Raw genomic sequence first — 18,487 nt, 5'->3', positions numbered from 1 at the left:
ATCGACATGACCTCGTCGAACAAGCTGGCAATCAGCCCGCCGTGCGCCGTGTTCGGGTGGCCGCATACCCCAGGGGACGCGAGCGAGATGAGAGTGATAGTATCAGGGGGACGCTCAGGCACGCCAGAACCTTTTCCCTTCTGCTTGTTATCCGGTGCAACCGGAGGCTCCTTCGGTAGAGACGCCGTCACACTCTCGAGATTCTTCCTCCGCAGCGTGAGCACACACGGCACAGTCGACGGCGTTGCCAGCGTCTGCGAGAAGAAGCCGTCTTCCCCCGTCGACGGCTTGGGTACGCGCGACCACGTTACGATGGGGAAGTACTCGCCTGCTCCATCTTGCAGGGAAGACGCCAGCAGGGATTGCGCCCAGGCGTTCGAGCGGATGTGCCTCCATTCCGCGGCGGAGATGTCGTACGGCATGTTCAGGCCTGGCGGGGGCATGGACGGGGTGTAGGCGTGGCCACCGACGAGGACGGGAGCCGTCTCGTTGCCATTCGGAGGTTTTTGCTTCTTGTGATCATCAGGATGTGACATTGTCTGTTCTCCCGTTTCCTTTTTGGCTTGTTAAACCAACAGATGCTCCCCGGCCCTGCCTGTCGTGAAACGTTGACCGAATGAACCTTTTCTTTTGTCGGATGGATGGACGGATATTACTGAGAGAACGGCATGAGCAAGTATATCTAGAGAGCGAGTATATATCTGGACAGTCCAATAATTACATCACATACATGTATATACGTATATACAAGAAGAAAAAAAAGCCTTATAAAGTATAAAGAACTTAAAAGGACTTGAAAATAAAGCAAGATCAGAAGGAAGATCGTACTGTACAATCGTCGTTATCGCCGAGTTCCGGGCCTCGGCTGCTGATAGGGACTTTACCTCTTTGGGTTAGCCTGGTCAGTGGGGGTATTTACCTCTTCCTAATTTGGTAATACTATTAAATTGGAAGTGCCTATTAGGTAAGATTATAGAATATCCATTTGCTAGGTAGTCTCTCAGATGGCTCTCTGAGATGTCTAGACAACATCCTCTATATGGCTATTATAATATATAATATATGTTGGGTGTATTTCCACTGAAGCTCATTGTCACCAGTATATATTGTGTATATAGGGAGAGAAGAGATAAACCAGCGAATTTAGGGGGTAAACAAGGCTGAAATTAAGTGGTAATGAATTTGATTTTTCGATCTTTCTAATGAGGTAAGCTTCTGATAGAGACATCTTAGCATTTGCATAGCAGGGGAATGATATCGTGAGTGTTGAAAGGCGAGTGCTGGATACAGGTCCTGCTTGTGCCTAGCATCGATTCTGGCGGTGATTTTATTTTAGCAGGTCTACGGGCAGAGAGAGGCAGCTCTGGGAGATTGCCATGAAACAAGACAACACGTTAAAGATCGTACTAGCAGATTCGGAGGAAAATTAGGCAAGGAAGAGTAGACAGTACCATATAAGCATCTGCTGAGTTGAGTTTATGGCAGATCCATTCTAGATTTCTCAATGGGTGTTCTCATGAGGCAGGGACGTTATAGTTATAGGTCTTACTATAAAAACCGCACAATAGGTGGGATGACTATGAGCCAAAATAATTACCAAGTATACGATAAATGAGTAGGTCGCATAGGTAGTTGCTTAGATGGCCTTTCTATAGGAAAAAAAAAGATAAAATTTAGTTATCATAACGACTAAGCCAATTATACATCATTAATAGTGGAAATTATATAATCCTTATTATAGACGGGAGATGCTTTTAAACCGAGCCATAATCAAAAGAAAGAGAAAGGGGGGAAAAGGAAAAAGAAAAAGAAAAGAAAGACAGAAAGGGAAGAAGAGAAGAAAAGGGGGAAGGCAGAATATTTCTTTCCTCCTTTTTACTATTCGACCGAAATATATATTTACCCAAATCCACCATTGAGCTGCCATTTACTCTCATAAACTTAGATATTTATATCGTTGAAGTATATGATGGATCATGTAGATATTTGTTACAACGCCTTCTTTTCTTTTCTTTTCTTTTCTTTTCTTTTCTTGTTCTTTTTTTTTCCCTTAAAATACCAGAGACGCACGATAGATCTATCGTATCTCGAGACCAAACTCCGGTTGATACAGTATTCATCTCATCTTAACAGTTTCAGCAAGGCTCAAAGAGAAAGATGGGACTATACAAGCAATATTAAATATTTGCTGAGTTGAAGAAAAGCAGTTGTCAAATTCATCGTTTTTGGAGTTATACTGTACTCGTAGATAGGACAGAGCGGGAAGTGAAAAAGACAAAAGGAGAAAATAGAATAAATAAGGATTGCTGGAGGATGCGCAGCCACGTGGGATCGTTATAAAGGGTCCTGTTCCTGCAGGAGATGGGGATGACGATGATGATCGACGTGGTGTAGATTCTGGCCAGAGTCGAGACTGAGGCTTTTTCCTTTTTTTTGACGTCGATTTCCCCGTTTTATAGACTATTGAGGTCCTTTGATGTGGAGTGTTTCTTAATTCTCTTTGAGTCATACTCCCTTTTAATTATTCTATGAATTCATAGTCTCGTTTCACGTCTTTTTTTATCCTTCAAGATTAATTTGAGGATTATTGTATGGGTGACGGTCACATGAGCTAATATTTCCCTGGTTCGGAGGCGATTTGTTCTTATGTGAAACATGACAAACTGCTCCGTCCCGCAAATCGGCTAGTAGCGTCATCGTGCCTTGAATCGTTGCACAGCTAGCTATCTTATGAAGTCACTCCGAGGGTGCTGGGCTGGCCGATTGGATCAATTGAAGACAAGCTCTCACCCTCTCCATATCTCATCTCTTGGCCGCGTCATACAGGTTGGATTGTCTATGGTGATTCTTGCTAGTGCCGTCGCTAGTTGCACACTTGCACCTGCGAGACCTCGACACGGGTTTCCTCCTGCTATCTCCAACCAAGGAACGCGACACGGGCTTCCAGCGTCGGGTTCAGGTTCACCAATCGCCCAATCGCCCTGGAGCACTGGTCGCCGGCGCTAATCATGAGGGTCACTCTTTTGGGACAAGGACGGATATCGGCAGAAGGACGAAGAATCCGGGAAGAAGAGTCGGGACACGGACAGCCCCTTCCTGCCACCAGGCATGAGGCACTCCTGCATGCACTTCGTACAGAGAAGCCGGCTGCCCAGCCACCTGTACATACGGAGTGCTCATCTTCTGACGATACTTATGTACTTATTTTGGACAGAGGGAACGGTGGCCACTGGTGAGAAAATGAGAGGAGATCGTATCCTCGGGAGATCGGTTCTTCGCGGTCACTAGAACTACTCCAGCAGCTAGTACGACCGTAATTAAAACACTAGCCGCGTAGTTAAATTATCTAATAGTACCCAACATACTTAGTCGTGGTGTTGCATTGGTAGGTCAGGATTGATGAGCATGGCATCCAGCCAAGACATAGGTTTGCTGATTCTCTCCGCATTCATCGACATTGTTATTGTTATGTGAGGGTGGCGACAAAGCATTGTCGAATCGATCCGCCAAGCAACTCGTGACAAGCCAATTGATTGCATACCAGCAATATTCAACCAGGAGTAATTAACCAGTGACTAGCCAGTAGCTTTAACGTAGTTGACTCGCTAAAGCTGGCAGGTGTTTCTTTATCTCTGTCTGCCAGACTAACACGAGCTAGACAGAATTGGTTCTGAACAAGAGAAAAACGCTCCAGTGTCCCAAGGTCCACCTTCCTCTGGCCTCACCTTCCCAGCAGGAAAGGAAATAATCCCCCCTTCACCTGTTTCATCCGTTTAATAGTTCTCCTGTTTCCCTTCCTTCCCTTCCCACGCGAGCTTCCTGTACAGCACCCTTCAAAGACAACAGCACTTTAATATCGCTACACAGAGTATTGTCACGGCGGACAGCTCACCCAGTCTAGCTCTTCCTCCAGCCATGCGGTCGTCTCTCGCGCTGATCCTCTCCGCCTTTGTTGCGGGCATCGCAGCTCAGAACAACTACACCTTTCCTGCAGGGTTCAACCTTGGCCTTGTCCCTGAGAATACCAGATGTGAGTGCTTTTGCTTTTGCTTCTGCCTCAATGCGCTGCGATGCTAACGAAACCAGCGGCGTGGTGTCAGGCCCAACGCAACACCTGCCCACAGATCTGCGGAGGAGCTGCCTCGCCCAATGAGTGCGATCCCGTATGTGCCCCTGGCGCGATCAACAGTCAACCCACTCGATCTGCCAAGCATCTTTTTAACTGACCCGTAATTATTATTAGGATACCCTGAACTTTAGCTGCACTTGCATCAACGGCACTGTCCCCGATGTGGCGCTATACACCAACACGATCCCCTTCTTTGTCTGCCAGGCCAACTACGCGCAGTGCATCAACAACCACCCCAACGACCTCCAGGGCCAGGAACAGTGCAAGGCAAATGCTCAGTGCGGTACTCTGAACGCCACGGCCATCGACGACTCGGCCTCAACCACCAGCGCTGCCGCCGCCTCGACCACCACCGCGCCCACGTCGACTGGCTCGGCCACGCAGACGGCCTCGACCACCAGTGCCTCCGTCACAGCGGCTACCTCGAAAGCTGCGGCCATGGCTGTCAGAGTGGCCCAGGATCACTCCACGGGCCTGTTCGTGGCCTTTTTGCTCGCCGCTTTCCGCTTTGTTCTGTAGAATCGAAAGCAGTTTTCCTTTCTCTCCTGTGCCATCATCGGTCTAGCTCTCTCTTGCCAGGAGGAAGCAGATAATTGTCGCGTCTTTTTTTTCAGCGTGGAGTTTTCGCGGGTATCTTTTTGGTTTTCGTGTTTGATTCTTCTGTTCTTTGAGGGTTTGACACCATCGTCACGACTATGGTTAATGACCTCGATGCCTGCCTATCCTTAAAAAGTTTGCATCTGACTGCGCCAGCTTGCCTGTGCCAGAATATTCTGCTAGTAGCACCTTGTCTTTAGCTTGTAGTTAGTACCACAGCATTCTAATCTGGAAGATTGCCGCGAAGGCAAAATTTCACTTCTTTCGTTGTAACTCAACGAGCGCATCTACAGAAAGCGCGAGAGTTCACGCTTAGGAATATTTTGACGGCGGTTCAGCTTACTTTATTGGCCGTCTTAAGAAGTTGTTACCGTACTGTACAAGGCGGCCGAGAGATGCCTATTGTAAAAACAACTTTTGCCGAGAATTACCTTGAACGCAGTCATACTACTTCTACATTTAAGAAATTAACTATTTTCAATTCCTCTCACTCATGATATGTAAATAATAAGTCAATTGGCTGACGTTTTCTCCGTGGTGGTGGTGTGCTCCTCTCCGCCCGCGGAGTGCTCGCCAAGAGTTTGCAGCACACACTGAAATTTCTCCCAAACTTATCGATAGTTAATCATTAGACCGACTCAGCAATCCTCCTCCTCCTCCACCAACCACCACAAAATCGAAACCTCGCTCCTCCTCCTCCTCCTTCTCTTCCGTTGACGTGCTCCGTCATGCCGGCTCCTACCAACACCCTCCTCATCGAGGGCACTTTCACCGAGCTGTGCGAGGAGCTCGCTCAGTATCTCGACGTCCTGCGCAAGGATGAGGGGAGCAACCTCCACGCCGAGATTGCCCCGCTGCTCGACCCGTTGCGCCAGCAGGAACAGAATGGCGAAGAACCCAACCTCCAGCAGCGCGATGAAGTTCTGAAGAAGATTGTGACCGCCGCAGCTGTGCTAAACGCTGCTCCAGAGAGAGGTGGGTGAAAACCCGGTCGAATCAATCAAGATGGGAAAAAAAAGGATATAAGCGGATATAACTGACGATATCCTCAGAGATTACCGCTGCTTACAACCTCCTTGTTCACCTCGTCCACCAGGCATCGAAACCCGACATTTTCCTCTCGCGCATCTGCACCTACCTGGCCAAGCCCATCACATCTTCACCGCTGCACGGCCCCTCGTTGGCGCTGTCCATCCTCACCACCATCTTCAACACCCTCGCGCCCAACGACACCAGCCGCTACCACGTCTTCCTGGCCATCGTGGCTGTGATCCGCCAGTCGGGAGCCACCAGTGCTTTTGAAGCCCTTAAACCCCAGTTAACCGCCCAGCTGCCGCAATGGTTGTCCGCGTGGGAGCTCGATGAGGAGGATACCCAGAGACTGCACTTGGCCATTGCCGATGCCGCTGAAGCCGCTGGCGACAGTGAGCTGGCCCACGCGCACCTTGTCGAGGCCCTGCACACCATTCCTGCCAACGAGGCCTCCAGCAAGGAGGCCCGCGAGCTGGCCGTCCGGGCCCTGACGTCGGCGCTGACGCACCCGGCCATCTTCGACTTCACCCCGCTGTCGGCCTCCGATGCCGTCCAGGCTTTGCGGGCGAGTGACAACTCGCTTTTCGAACTGCTCGAGATCTTCGCGGCCGACACGCTAGACGCCTACGAGGACTTTGTCTCCTCTACCCCGCTGTCCTCCATCTCCGGGGGAATCTTGGCTAATGCTGCTGAGACCCTCCAGACCAAGATGCGCCTGTTGACGTTGGCATCCCTGGCGACGTCAACCCCGTCCCGCTCCCTGCCGTACGCCACGATCGCCTCCGCTCTCCGGATTCCCGAGGAAGATGTCGAGAAGTGGGTGATTGACACGATCCGCGCGGGCCTCGTCGAGGGCAAGCTGTCGCAGCTGCGGTCCGAATTCCTGGTCCACCGCGCCACGTACCGGGTCTTTGGCGAGAAGCAGTGGGCCGAGGTGCAGGGCCGGTTGATGGTCTGGCGCCGCAGTCTGGAAGGCGTTCTGAACGTCATCCGCACCGAGCGCGAACGGTTCGCCCGCGAGGCCCAGCAAGCTGCTGCGGCGGCAGCGGCCGCCGCAGAGGAGGGCGCCGGCGGCAAAGGGGAGAAGGGCAGCAAAGCGAACGGCGAGCGGAGACGGAATCCTCACCAGCAACAACCGCAACAACCACGAGAAGTCGAGCTAGTGGGTGGAGGTGACTAGATGCAGCCAGAAAGGGCAATGTTTTAATGAGCTCGAAAAAAAAAAAGGAAATGTATTCCCTGATTCGTTTCTCGAGTAGCTTGTATGCATGGTGCATGTTTAGGATTCTTTTTGTTTTATGATATCTTTTTTTTTCTTTTTTTAGAGTCTATGGATGGGAAAGTTCTTTCAATTCAGTCTTACTTAGTTGTCAATATCATTAACATCATCATCACCCATCATCATTCATATCCTCAGCGAGAGGAAACCCACCGGAATCCACGAATGAAACATTTTACATTCCAACATTCACATTCAGTCATTCAGTCAGTCAGTCTCTTTTTGGGGGGGTTGATTCGGAGGAACTTATGAACGTGTGAACGTGGAGAGATCTTAAAATTGGGATTTTTTCTATCAATTCTATTGTTCTTGATGAAATATATATTAACATGATGAATGAGTCAATTAACATAGATAGTGTAGAGAAAAAGAAAATAAATAAACAATGGGAATAGATGGATTGGATTGGATTGGATTGGAGAGAAGGGAGAAGAGAAGGAAGAAGAAGAATATGTATGGACTGTTTCATGCAGGATGTTTATGCCGCTATATTCATAGAGGAGTGAGGCCCTTCGTCTTCAATCCCTCCTTGATGCGTTCGTACACTTCCTCTTTCGTACCCGTTGCCTCCACACTGATGACTTTGCCCTGCTTCTGGTAGTTGTGAACAACCGGCATGCTCGTCTCCTGGAACACGCGGAACCGCTTGCGGATCGATTCGATGTTGTCGTCGTCCCGACCACTCGTCTCGCTGCGCTTCAACAGTCGCTGAAGCATCACGTCCTCCGGGCAGTTGAGGAACAGCGTCATCCGCGACGGACAGACCGTCTCCTCGAAGAAGATGGCCTGGTCGAGCTTGCGTGGGAAGCCGTCGATCAAGAACCGCGCTGGCTTGGTCTTGGACGTGCCCTTGGCCAGCGTTTCGGACATGGCGTTCGACAGCAATGCCACCGTGACTTCCATCGGGACAATGGTCCCCTCCCTGATGTGATGCCGGATCAATTCGCCATACTGACTGCCCTCACGCACCTGCTCCGCGCGCAGGAGATCTCCCGCAGACAGGTGCGTAAAGCCATAGTCCCGCACGAGGTTCTCGGATTGCGTGCCTTTGCCGGCGCCGGGACCACCCAAAACGAACACGACGGTGACCTCATCGGGGGAGAAGCGCGGAGTGGTGTTGCTCGACGTTTGGGGAGCCGGCATCTCTTGAGCAACAGTTTCCGGAGCAGCAGACGTAGCCATTTTGCCGTTGTTCTACTGTATAGGTCTTCTCTCAATCGATTCGTTTTGTCTTCCGGAATTGAGTCCCGGCGAGTTATGACTTCTGGATCACGTCGGAGCGTTGGGAGGCGCGGGATTTCACAAGCAGGACGTATGATCCACTACCAACCACCAAGATCACAACAAACGGCAGGACCTTGAACTGCGAGCGACTGTTGTGCGGGAGGGGGTGGGAGGAATAGGGGCGGTGACCGGTTGGTGCAAGTGGTCGTCGGAGCAGCTGCTGGCGGTGGTGGGGCGGCAGCAGCAGCGATGATCGAGCGGCAGAGAACTGGAGAAGGGCGCTGCCCGCGGGAACAAATTGCGATGACTGGGCCGCCTGGAAGAGCCGGCCAGATGCACTGAGCGGGCGGAGGAGCATTCCTAGGTCAGCGAAGATGTAGGGGTAGGGTAATAAATTAAGAGTGCAATGGGGTGGAATAATAGGGTGGAAGATGAAGACGGAGCGACGTTGCTCGAGCGTCGTTCTCCTGGTCAACCCGCCAATCGCAGGTCGCAGGTCGCAGCTGGCTGATTCCGGTTTAGCGTATTCATCCATCGAACTATATCCCAGGATCCTCTTCAACTTCACCTTCAACTCAACTCAACTCACCTCCAATTGAGGCCAGGATGAGAAAATAGAGACATCACCGGAAAGCAGATCAGAAGATAGGCTGCTCTCTGTGAGGGCAGGGCGAAGTCGGAGGATAGATATGTCACGTCGAGGAATATTACTCCATGTCCTTACTATACTCCATGTCCTTACTATACTCCATGTCTTTCAGCTCATTCCAGGGATTCAGTTCTGACCCTCGTTAATGTAAGTTGACTAGAAGAGCTTTAATTGTCAGTCTGGCTACCTACCCTACTCCCGAGTACATTGTACAGTACTATACAGTACATCCTGTCAATAGAACTTCACTGGCTTCTCAACTCGACAGGCAGCTTCTGAGAGGGCATTCATGGACAAAAGAGTTCCTCATTCCTCACTAATATCTGTTGCCTCTGTTGGCAAAGTGATGCAGACAGCCAATGACAGTCTTTGATACCGCGTGGTGGCTGGAAGTATTCACTCGCACCTTGACCTCATCAGGTCCCTCCTTCCCATTCAGGAAATAACCACTGGTCAGAGACAATAGCAGGCAAGAGCGCTGCCCTTCCATTCTTGGGCCACCTATTCATGTCTGAAATCCTCGAGCAACCATCCATCTATCTGATTGACAACCTCGAACTGAACTTTCCAGCAAACTTTGCACGTTCCCATCCCAGTTGTGTCTAGTCTCTACTGCGTCTGCTTGATTCCATCTCACTCAACAGATCTATCAACCTGTATGGGTCTTGCTTGCCTCACTTTGATTGGTTCTCCAGAAATCAGCATTAATCAACCATCTTTGCCATGGAGTCGACCGTTAAGACTACCCCCTCTAACAATCACAATCCCAACAATAGTTGCGGTGGATCCTCTCGAGGGCGTGGTCGTGGCCGCGGTCGCGGTCGTGGTGGCCGTGGCCGTGGCAGTAGCCATTCACGAGGTGGGGGACATGGTCGTGGAGGGTACACTAATAAAAGTACAGACCGTCAATCGAACAGGGTATGTCCATCGCTCTACTTTGTTTGATTTTAGACCATCTCGTGCTGATAAGAACGGTCGCAGGCTCCTACTGGAACCACGACTGAGGCTGCTCCAGCTACAGATACCAAGCTAGGAAAGAATAATTCGAGAGGCTCCCCGGCTCATGCTGGCAAATGGCGTAAGAAGCCTGTCCAGAATCTGCGCGTTGGACCAGAGACCAAGAAGCAGAATGCCTTTAATAGTGCCAATGACGCTATTAAACCTCCAAACTCAGTTCAGATCAAAGCAAGGTCCTTACGTCCTACTCGCCTATCGCCTCGTGATTTGGTGCCGCAGACCCTTCCCAGAGATTCCCCCTTCTTCTCTCTGCCCGGTGAACTACGCACCAAGATTTACGAAGACGTCTTTGAAACATATCGTGTGGAGATCATCCGAGATAAGCCGGCGGGCCAGAAGCAAGGCAGGTACCGGCTCTACCACAAGAATCTACAGCTACGTGAGCTGAGCAACCATGCCATCATTCCTAAAAAGTCAGCTTCACCGCCATTGGCGCTTGCTCTCACCTGCTCGAAGCTCTATCTGGAGACTCTTCTTTACGTGTATTCAAACACGCACTTTGTTTTCAGCTCACCAAAAGTCATCAACATGTTCCTCAAGCGCACCGCAAAGGTTTCGCAGGCGGCCATCCACCATCTCGAGCTGCATCACGTCATGTATAATGAGCCAGCACTCACGGAACACCGTATTTACAAGTGTCTCAGTGACATGAGGTGGTACATTACTTGCGGCGACATGTCCGAAGCCTTCACCTCACTGAAAGCGCTCCATCTGAATCTCGCCATCGCGGACTGGCCTATTCGATTGGAGGTTGAAGAGAAGTGGGCGTGGCCACTGCAATTCTTCAGGGACCTGGATTATGCGGATGTCAAACTTCACATGGGCATGTTCAAGGAGGAGAAGCTGCGGCAGGTGGCTCGCAAGCTTGAGAAACAAATGATGAAGCCGGAGGCGTTCCAAATTAAAAACGACGAACGAATTGCTCGGGAGTTGATGGAGAAGATGGGACCAGTCAAGGCCCGCAAAGTGCTGAACATTACCTTTTAGGATGGGCACCACTTCTTTCGATGAGTGTGGTGGCAGGCCCTGGCCCGTGGACGCCGCCGACTCCCTATCTGAAGCAGGGAAGAGGTGTGTTATTTCAGCAGAGCAACAGAGCAGTAGAAATGGCTCTCCAGGGACTGGCCCACACTGTCACAAACAATCCAAATGACAGGTAAGACTGCAGAAGACTTTCTTCGAGTGTACGATAGCATGGAACAGTTGCAGATGGTTACCGTTTAGATTGCTTCTCATCTCCTGTTTTCCGCAAGCACACAAATTGCCTTGTGATTGATTTCTGGTTTGCAAACTTTTTTTTTATATTCTTGCCTTTTCATTATATTCAACTATGTGACTGTTACTACCGATCAGCTCATCACAAAGGTGACTGACTTACTCAGTCAGCCTGTTAACGGAAGCAGAGACAGTCCAGTCCACAGTCAGTCTGACTTTTATGACTTTTATTTACGAAATTATGATGTTGTATGGTACGTACGATCTTTGCGGGTTCGTTTAGTTTAGTTGCAAGTAATGGAAATGATTTTATGCTCGGTATTTTTACATGTCGCAGTATACAGTATAGATGAATCTGTATTTGCACGTAGCGAAGTAGCAAACAATGCCTAGGACAGTCCAACATGGGCAGCTTGCTAGATACTGTAGTTCAAAGCAGGGTGGCAATTGAGATCAAACTGACCAACATACACCTACCTACATAGAAAATCTGAAGGCCCATACTTGCCAACTCAGATATCCCAAAAAAAGAAGAACAAAAGATGAGAAGAGGGGCGCAGGAGGAGGGGGGAAGTAGGGGGAGGGGAAGGAGAAGAAGAGAGGCAGCATTTACAGGCTGTGCCGATTACGATCACCATTCCCATCCCACCTTAAGGATAATAGACATAGACATGATATATGTATATAGTAAGTAATACCAGAAAATCTATGTACTGAAGAAAGGCAAAAGAAAAAAAAGCATGACTGACGGCGAAGGGAAAATATAATGGATAAAATGAACAAAGGGTGTGTGTTATATACACATATCTATATACAGCCAAAAAACAAGATGGCGAGTGCATGCACCAGCGAGAAGATCTGATCTATAATATAAAATAATATAGACCCGCTCCCTCATCAAGAACGTGAATAGATAGATATATAGATATAGAGATCCTTATCCAGATTCCAGAAATATCTCTTTCAAGAATAAATCCTGTCTCTCTATACGAGGAAGCTCTCTCTCTTTCTCTTTTTATCTCTCTTCAGTTGAGTCACTGATCCATGTCACCTTGTAGGCTGGCTCAAGGTTTGTGTCGCTGTCAGGGGGGGGCCCTCAGTCTCGGTCTCCTCGGAAGGGATCTCATGGTAGCGACTCTGGCGGCGATGGACTCGCAGCGCACAGATTGCAGCGCCCGCGAGCACCCCAATGGAGGTGACGACGAGGGTCAAGATCAACAACCCGCCGATTCCACTGAGGAAATCATATGCCAGAGCTGCTGCTGCCGCGGCCTGTTTCTCCACGTCTTCCGCCTCCGTAGCATCGTCGTCGTTCCCGCCGACGACGGTTGCCGGATCCTGCGGCACGGGGAGTTTCTCAAAGCCCGCCGCGAGCCAGTCGTCCGGGACTGTGGTGTTGTGGATTTTCGACATGCCCAGGGACGTACCATCTGCATCGAGAGCCTCCACCGAAACCCAATTCATGTAGCCGTCCGAGACGAACATGGTCTCAAAGCCAGTCTTGGGCGCATTGCCGATGAGCACAGGCGGACCGCCCGCGGTCGCTCGTGCGTAGAAATTCCATGACGCCACGTCCGTCGCGCCGTTCCAGCTCACATAGAAGACGGTCGTGGTGGTGTTGGATGATGGAGAACCGTAAACGAACGCCTTGAGGTCCGGAGGAGTCCGTGGGCGGCCATGGAAATCGAACTTGTAGGATCGATAGGTGGAAAAGCGGTCGGAGCTGAAACGCGCCTCCATCACACAGGTGCCGTCGTCGGTAAACTCGCTGTGATAGCCTTGGTCACTCCAGCCGACGAACATGTTGCCATTAGGTAAGATTTGCGCATTGCCGCGAAGTCGACTTAGGCCACCATCGGGACGATTATAACGCTTGATGGCGGTGGCCGTCATTGGGGACGCAGCGATATTCAAGACGACAACGAGCGCAGACGATCGGGGTTCATTTTGGGAAATCTCATCGGACGCGTTATCAAGAAAGGAAATGGTGATGTGAGTGCTGTTGGACTCCAGAAAGCGGGCATTATGCTGTCGGTAAAAGCGGAAATTTTCGAGCACGAAATCTGACTGATGGCCCCCCAGTCGCCAGATAATATGCCCATCTACCCCGGAGATCAGGTAAATCGTGTCCGTGAACCGAGCCGACAGCAGGTAGTCTCCATCCGCATTCTTGTCTACTGAATTGACGTGGAGGTAATCCCAGCCGGGAGGATCCGCAATCGGAGTGCTGGGAGGAAGAGAGGTACTCTCGCCTAGCGGGATATGCGGCAACGACCGCCATTCGAAGATGACGCGGCCAGTTGCAACGTCGAGCTCTTCGAAGCCACCAGTCATGACCCAGCCCTGCTCCATGGGCCGGCCGAGATCGCTTAGATCGAGAAATTCGGGCCTGTATGTAGTCACGAGGGCTGTCTTGCCGCCGTCGAGGATATTGAACTCGTGAATATCGAACGCCCCCAGATCGTTGGTGACAGGGACCCAGTTTTCGTACTCATAATGACTGTTCAATATCTGGCCTCCGCCCCTGCGGCCCCCCTCGTTTTGGTAGGCGTGTTCGATGATGAATGACAAGTGGGCCTGGTCGTCGATATTGTCGACAACCTTGAAGTCGAAAATGTTTTGATTCTCGTAGTCGCAGGATCCCGCCCAGACCAGAGTCTACAATTCCTCCCACATCAACGTCAGCTGACCGTATCCTACCCAAGCTCGCCAGCATCTCTGAGACGTACCCCGTCTGCATCATAGATATGCGGTCCAACCTGACAGGGCGTATACTTCTTGGTCGGAGGATCAGGCTCGATATTCGCATACGGGGCGACAAACCAGTATCCGGGACTGACTCGAGACGGATCGTGTACGACGACATCGAACTTCGGAGCCTTGATTTCGGGCCTCTGTGGAGGGGTTAGAATCGAGTTGGAATTACATAATAATTAAAATAATGGCAGAACTGACCGTGACAAATGTCGTCAAATCATCGTCTTCTAACAGATCAAAGTCTGCCAGGACGATCTGGCCAAGGAAGAGAAGGAAGGCCAGAAGCGACCAAAGGAGCCACAGCATGTTCAAAGGGTCAAGTCAAGACCCGGACAACGATCGAGTCGGGTCCGAAGCAGCAGTCGACGCGGGACAGGACAGGAAAGGAGGGGACATCACAGTCATCCCAGTACAGAAACGAAGTGAAAATAAGAAAAAAAGTTAAAAATAAAATAAGTCCTTACTATTCGAAAGTGGAGGTGGAGGAGGAGGAACGACCCAAGAAGTCTTGGGATTGCATATCAATGGAGTCGAACGACCTCTAGCGGCGTTGGAGGAGAGGATCGACACCGGCGTGGCTTGGCAATGGCTAGGGATTCTGGGCGGGGGCGAATTGCAACAATGTCGATTGCATTCTTGCTACAATTATTAAAAAAAAATACAACAATGATTGTAGGAAGTTCTTTCATTATTAAACTAGTCTCGATCAAAGGTGAGTACCTTGGTGAGGCCGCGTGTGCTGGACGCATGAGATTGATTGATAGTGGACATCCATTGGCACAGCCTCATTACTTCATAGCCCATAGGTGATCCGTATTATTGCGTGGGTCAACTAACTAGCTTAACTACCTTAGGCAGAGATTGGCTCCGATTTTATCTGGGGTATGAACTATGGTAATCAATTAATTAAACAATTGTTGCTTACGGAAAACACCCCATGCTACAGTAGCAATTGCAAAAACCATGACAATAATATCCAGCTAATATACTAATATGACACTTAGATAGGTCTCTGCAGGCTGTTGCACTGCAGCCTGCGAATTGGCCCCATTTTCGACACCTTGTTGTCCAATCATCGTCCTCCAGGCAGTATCTTTTCTTGGATAGTTCTTTAAAAAGAATGCTCCTAATCATGGAAACCGCATCCATCCATGCTCTTCCTATTCTTTTCTTTCTTTTTTTTTTCTGAGACAGAAAAGCAGTTGATGACCATACTGTACGTACACCCGATAAATTGGAAGATCAGAAGACCGAAATGATCTCAAAAAACAGCAAAACAATCAATCAACGAAGGCCCTGCTTCGCTTTGATTTGGTTTTGTTTTACCTTCGTATTAGGAGTATACATATCTTATATCTCAGGATAAGTGGGTGAGATCTCTCGCGAATAACAGAAGAAGACTCGTGAAAGCAACACCAATCCGCCTAATTATTGCCCAGGAAGATTCATGAAGAACTTGAGCCAGTGCTCAACATTAGGAAAGAAAAAAAAAACAAACCAAACAAAACATGACATGGTATCCATTCAAATCTGTACAAGTGGGCTGGGTTTACTCTGAAAGAATTAACGTGGTAGTCGACAGTCTATTGGGGAGGTGCTGTTCCCGCCGGAGGAGCGAAGCTGGGGCTCGCCATGGGGCTGGTATAGGCGCCGGGAATCGGGACGGCCTCGTAGGTCTTCTCTCCCGGTGCAGCACCGACATGCGGGTTGACCTGCTCTGCTGGTCCCTCCGACGGTCCATCAGCAGCAGTTCCCGGAGTTGGAGCGAAGCCTTCTTGAGCTGGCTTCGGGGTTGCGTGGTGAACACGGATGGGTGGCGGCTGCAGCTGGAATGGCTTTTGGGCCGCCTGCATCGGCGACTTGGGAGTCGCATACTGCACGGAATAGTTCTCCCCGTTCTCGGCCGCCGAGTACGCGTCCTGGGTCGGCATCACGTTCATGTAGGGGGATTTGGGGGTGAGTGGCATGAACCCAGGTGTGTTCGGCGCCGATTGCACTCGGAGCTGAGCCAGATATAGGTCAGACCGCGCTTTATCCCGGAGATCCATGGTCTTGCGGAGGCGTTGTTTCGAGTAAAATCGGTAGAAGACCACCGCGTAGATGAGAATGACAATGACCTCGATGACCACCTCGATGATGGCGCACACCAGGGACCAGTCCTGCAGACGACAGATCAAGCTGTAGTTGACATCCTGCTGGAAGAGCTGGGCCCGCGTATTCTGATTGCACGACCAACCCCATAGGTCCTGGCCACCACCGCTGGCTTTGGCGTTCTGGAAGACGGCGGCGCCGACCACCCACATGATGACGCTGAAGGCAAAGAAACACACCGAGAACACGGAATAGTACACCCCGACTTTCTCGGCGCGTCGGTGGCCCCCTCGCCAGTAACCCCAGAACACGATCAGGCAGGTGAACAGCGAAACGCAGGAGAGCACCAGCAGGAGGATCTGCGGCCAGGGGTTGGTGCCGATTGCCCACGGGGGCAGATTGTTGCGAGGCGGAAGGGACTTGGTGGCGTTGAAGATGGAGAAGGTGGTTGAGATGAGCGAGAGCACGATCAAACTGCAACTGAAGTTGACGCAGCGGAGAAGCACCTTGGCCAGTCGGACTCGGGTTTTGATTTTCTAGGAGACTCGTCAGCATTGGGAGATCCTGCTTTTGGAAGGGGTGCAGTCTTCCGAACTCACCAGGTCTCGTGCGTTCTCTCTCTCCGTCTTCTTCTCCTGTTTCTCCAAGTTGAGCTCTTCTCGGAAGGTCGGGCTGAGTGGATTCAATGTCCGGGCTGTTCCCGGGGTCTTCAGGGCGCTCCTCAGGGGCGAGGCTGGAGTCAGAGGAGGGTGTGAGACATGTCTCGAGGCATCGTTGTCGGCGACATATCCAAATCCCACGTCGGAGACGTGAGGCTGGCTCTCTACCACAGCTGGAGGATCCGCAAAAGGCGACTGCCCATTTTCCGACGGTCCAACAGGGGAGATCACCGTGGTGGCCTCTGCGAAGCGTGCCGTGCGCGGACTTTTCAGCGAGGAACCAGAGGACGACCCGGAAGAACTGCGGGCAATGTGTGCTGGTTCCGGAGGAGTAGGGTTGGACATTCTATGGTCGCGGTAGCCACCCACAAGATCAACTGGTACAACGGGTTGGTAAGTCAGAGGACTGGGATCCTGACTGTCGTTGTTGGGTGACATGCGGAAAGACTTGGTTCGCAGATGGTCTTCCTCGGTGTTGATGTGAGGGGTCGATATTTACCCACTGGTCAGACGGAGACAAGGTGCTCAAGAGGCCAGCTTGTGAGAGATCCTGCTCTCAACTGTCCCGCAGTAGTTTTTGTTGGAGAAGGCAATCTTCACTCTTTTGATCTCTCTGAGATGCCTCGCCCTTTGGTGCAGAGAGGTCACAATGCCAGCACGAGAAGCCTAACTGTGTTGTCTTCCGTGTGAGGAAGGGCTTGAAGGTATATATCAACTGAATTATGGACGAATAGTTTTCTGCGAAACCCGCGCAGGTCAAACAACAAGCAACAAGACTCAAGACAGGCAAGCAGAACAATGGATAGCAAAAAGAAAGAAAGAAAGAAAGAGAAGAGGCACAACCTGGAGAGATCTGCCAAAGAAAGGGTCGTTTGCCCGACGGGATTCGACCGCGTCGAATATCTATGCCTGGGTGCTTGCTTTCCCATGAATCCATGATGAGCTGACGGGACCCCTCATGAGCATGCTCGAATCGGAGATGCAGATGTTAGCGCCCGGCCTCATTCTGGACAGAGCACTTCGGTGTATCCCCGAGTTTTATTGGACGATGCAGGTGTCTGCTTGCTCCCGGCACTCTCACAGAGGGACGAATCTGACAAGGATTGGAGGCACATTGCCGGCGAGAAACAAGGGAAATCTCATCGATGGTGACAATGAATGGATGGCGATCATGGACGCTAAAACACGAAGCACGGTCCCTCCGCATGGTGGGAGCAAATCATGGATGCAGCGTCGTAGAGAGAGTCACTTGTATGCAAGTCCATCACAGAGACGGCCCGTCACAGCAAATGAGCGTCGTGGATGGCGATCCCGGGCGATACGCTGAGCGCGCAGCCAACCAACCACGGCGGCTGCCGAAGCGCGGGCCGCAAGCCTGTCGATCCGTCAACTAAGGAGGGGAAGATGTCGAATATCACACAGCAGCGAGCAGACAGGAGAGGCGCCCTCGGATGGATTGATTACCTTGTCAATTTAGGATTCATTAGAATCATTCGTCGGCAAAGCACTGTCCTACCTTGATACAGCTCTGGCAGATTTGGTTGTGTTCAACATGTCAAGGACTGCAATTGGAGCATAATAAGGATAATAATAGCTATCCTTTGTTGCGATGGAGGATGCTTAATCTGCCAGGCAATATGTCTTCCCATCACACCCCGTCACGGCCATCTGCACCGGCAGTCACATTGTTCGCAACTGCCCAGCATGGTCTGTCCAAGCTGTCAGGTGATCTCGGTACTCGGCACTTGACTAAATACCCTTACTGTGGTCTTTGACCTGAATAACCCCACAAGAAGGAGAAGAGAAGAAAAGAGATCAAATATGCTACAAGACTTGAA

The 18,487-nt window shown here is 50.7% G+C and overlaps 6 protein-coding genes across 6 annotated transcripts; 3 read left to right on the top strand and 3 right to left on the bottom strand.

The window, feature by feature from the left end:
- Positions 1-3,915: 3,915 nt before the first annotated feature.
- On the top strand, positions 3,916-4,648 carry VTN77DRAFT_1696 (uncharacterized protein; the record flags this gene model as incomplete). The annotated part of the gene is made up of 3 exons (XM_069417455.1): positions 3,916-4,030; positions 4,087-4,163; positions 4,244-4,648. The coding sequence occupies 3 exons, from the start codon at positions 3,916-3,918 to the stop codon at positions 4,646-4,648; spliced, it is 597 nt and encodes a 198-aa protein (XP_069279801.1).
- Positions 4,649-5,454: 806 nt separating this feature from the next.
- Positions 5,455-6,938, top strand: VTN77DRAFT_1695 (uncharacterized protein; the record flags this gene model as incomplete). Its single annotated transcript, XM_069417454.1, has 2 exons — positions 5,455-5,701; positions 5,779-6,938. 2 exons carry the CDS (start codon positions 5,455-5,457, stop codon positions 6,936-6,938), a joined length of 1,407 nt encoding a protein of 468 aa, XP_069279800.1.
- A 591-nt stretch (positions 6,939-7,529) lies between these two features.
- On the bottom strand, positions 7,530-8,219 carry VTN77DRAFT_1694 (uncharacterized protein; the record flags this gene model as incomplete). The annotated part of the gene is made up of 1 exon (XM_069417453.1): positions 7,530-8,219. One exon carries the CDS (start codon positions 8,217-8,219, stop codon positions 7,530-7,532), a length of 690 nt encoding a protein of 229 aa, XP_069279799.1.
- A 1,414-nt stretch (positions 8,220-9,633) lies between these two features.
- VTN77DRAFT_1693 (uncharacterized protein) lies at positions 9,634-10,914 on the top strand (the record flags this gene model as incomplete). The annotated part of the gene is made up of 2 exons (XM_069417452.1): positions 9,634-9,828; positions 9,892-10,914. The coding sequence occupies 2 exons, from the start codon at positions 9,634-9,636 to the stop codon at positions 10,912-10,914; spliced, it is 1,218 nt and encodes a 405-aa protein (XP_069279798.1).
- Positions 10,915-12,189: 1,275 nt separating this feature from the next.
- On the bottom strand, positions 12,190-14,205 carry VTN77DRAFT_1692 (uncharacterized protein; the record flags this gene model as incomplete). Its single annotated transcript, XM_069417451.1, has 3 exons — positions 12,190-13,800; positions 13,872-14,036; positions 14,098-14,205. 3 exons carry the CDS (start codon positions 14,203-14,205, stop codon positions 12,190-12,192), a joined length of 1,884 nt encoding a protein of 627 aa, XP_069279797.1.
- Positions 14,206-15,482: 1,277 nt separating this feature from the next.
- VTN77DRAFT_1691 (uncharacterized protein) lies at positions 15,483-17,087 on the bottom strand (the record flags this gene model as incomplete). The annotated part of the gene is made up of 2 exons (XM_069417450.1): positions 15,483-16,526; positions 16,590-17,087. 2 exons carry the CDS (start codon positions 17,085-17,087, stop codon positions 15,483-15,485), a joined length of 1,542 nt encoding a protein of 513 aa, XP_069279796.1.
- Between the last annotated feature and the right edge of the window lie 1,400 nt (positions 17,088-18,487).

Source organism: Rasamsonia byssochlamydoides, assembly GCF_041956645.1.
Source record: "Rasamsonia byssochlamydoides strain NRRL 3658 unplaced genomic scaffold VTN77scaffold_14, whole genome shotgun sequence".
In the NCBI taxonomy this organism is placed as follows: Eukaryota; Fungi; Ascomycota; class Eurotiomycetes; order Eurotiales; family Trichocomaceae; genus Rasamsonia; species Rasamsonia byssochlamydoides.
The sequence above is the reverse complement of the archived record's forward strand: the minus strand, read 5'-3'. Positions and strand labels throughout refer to the sequence as shown.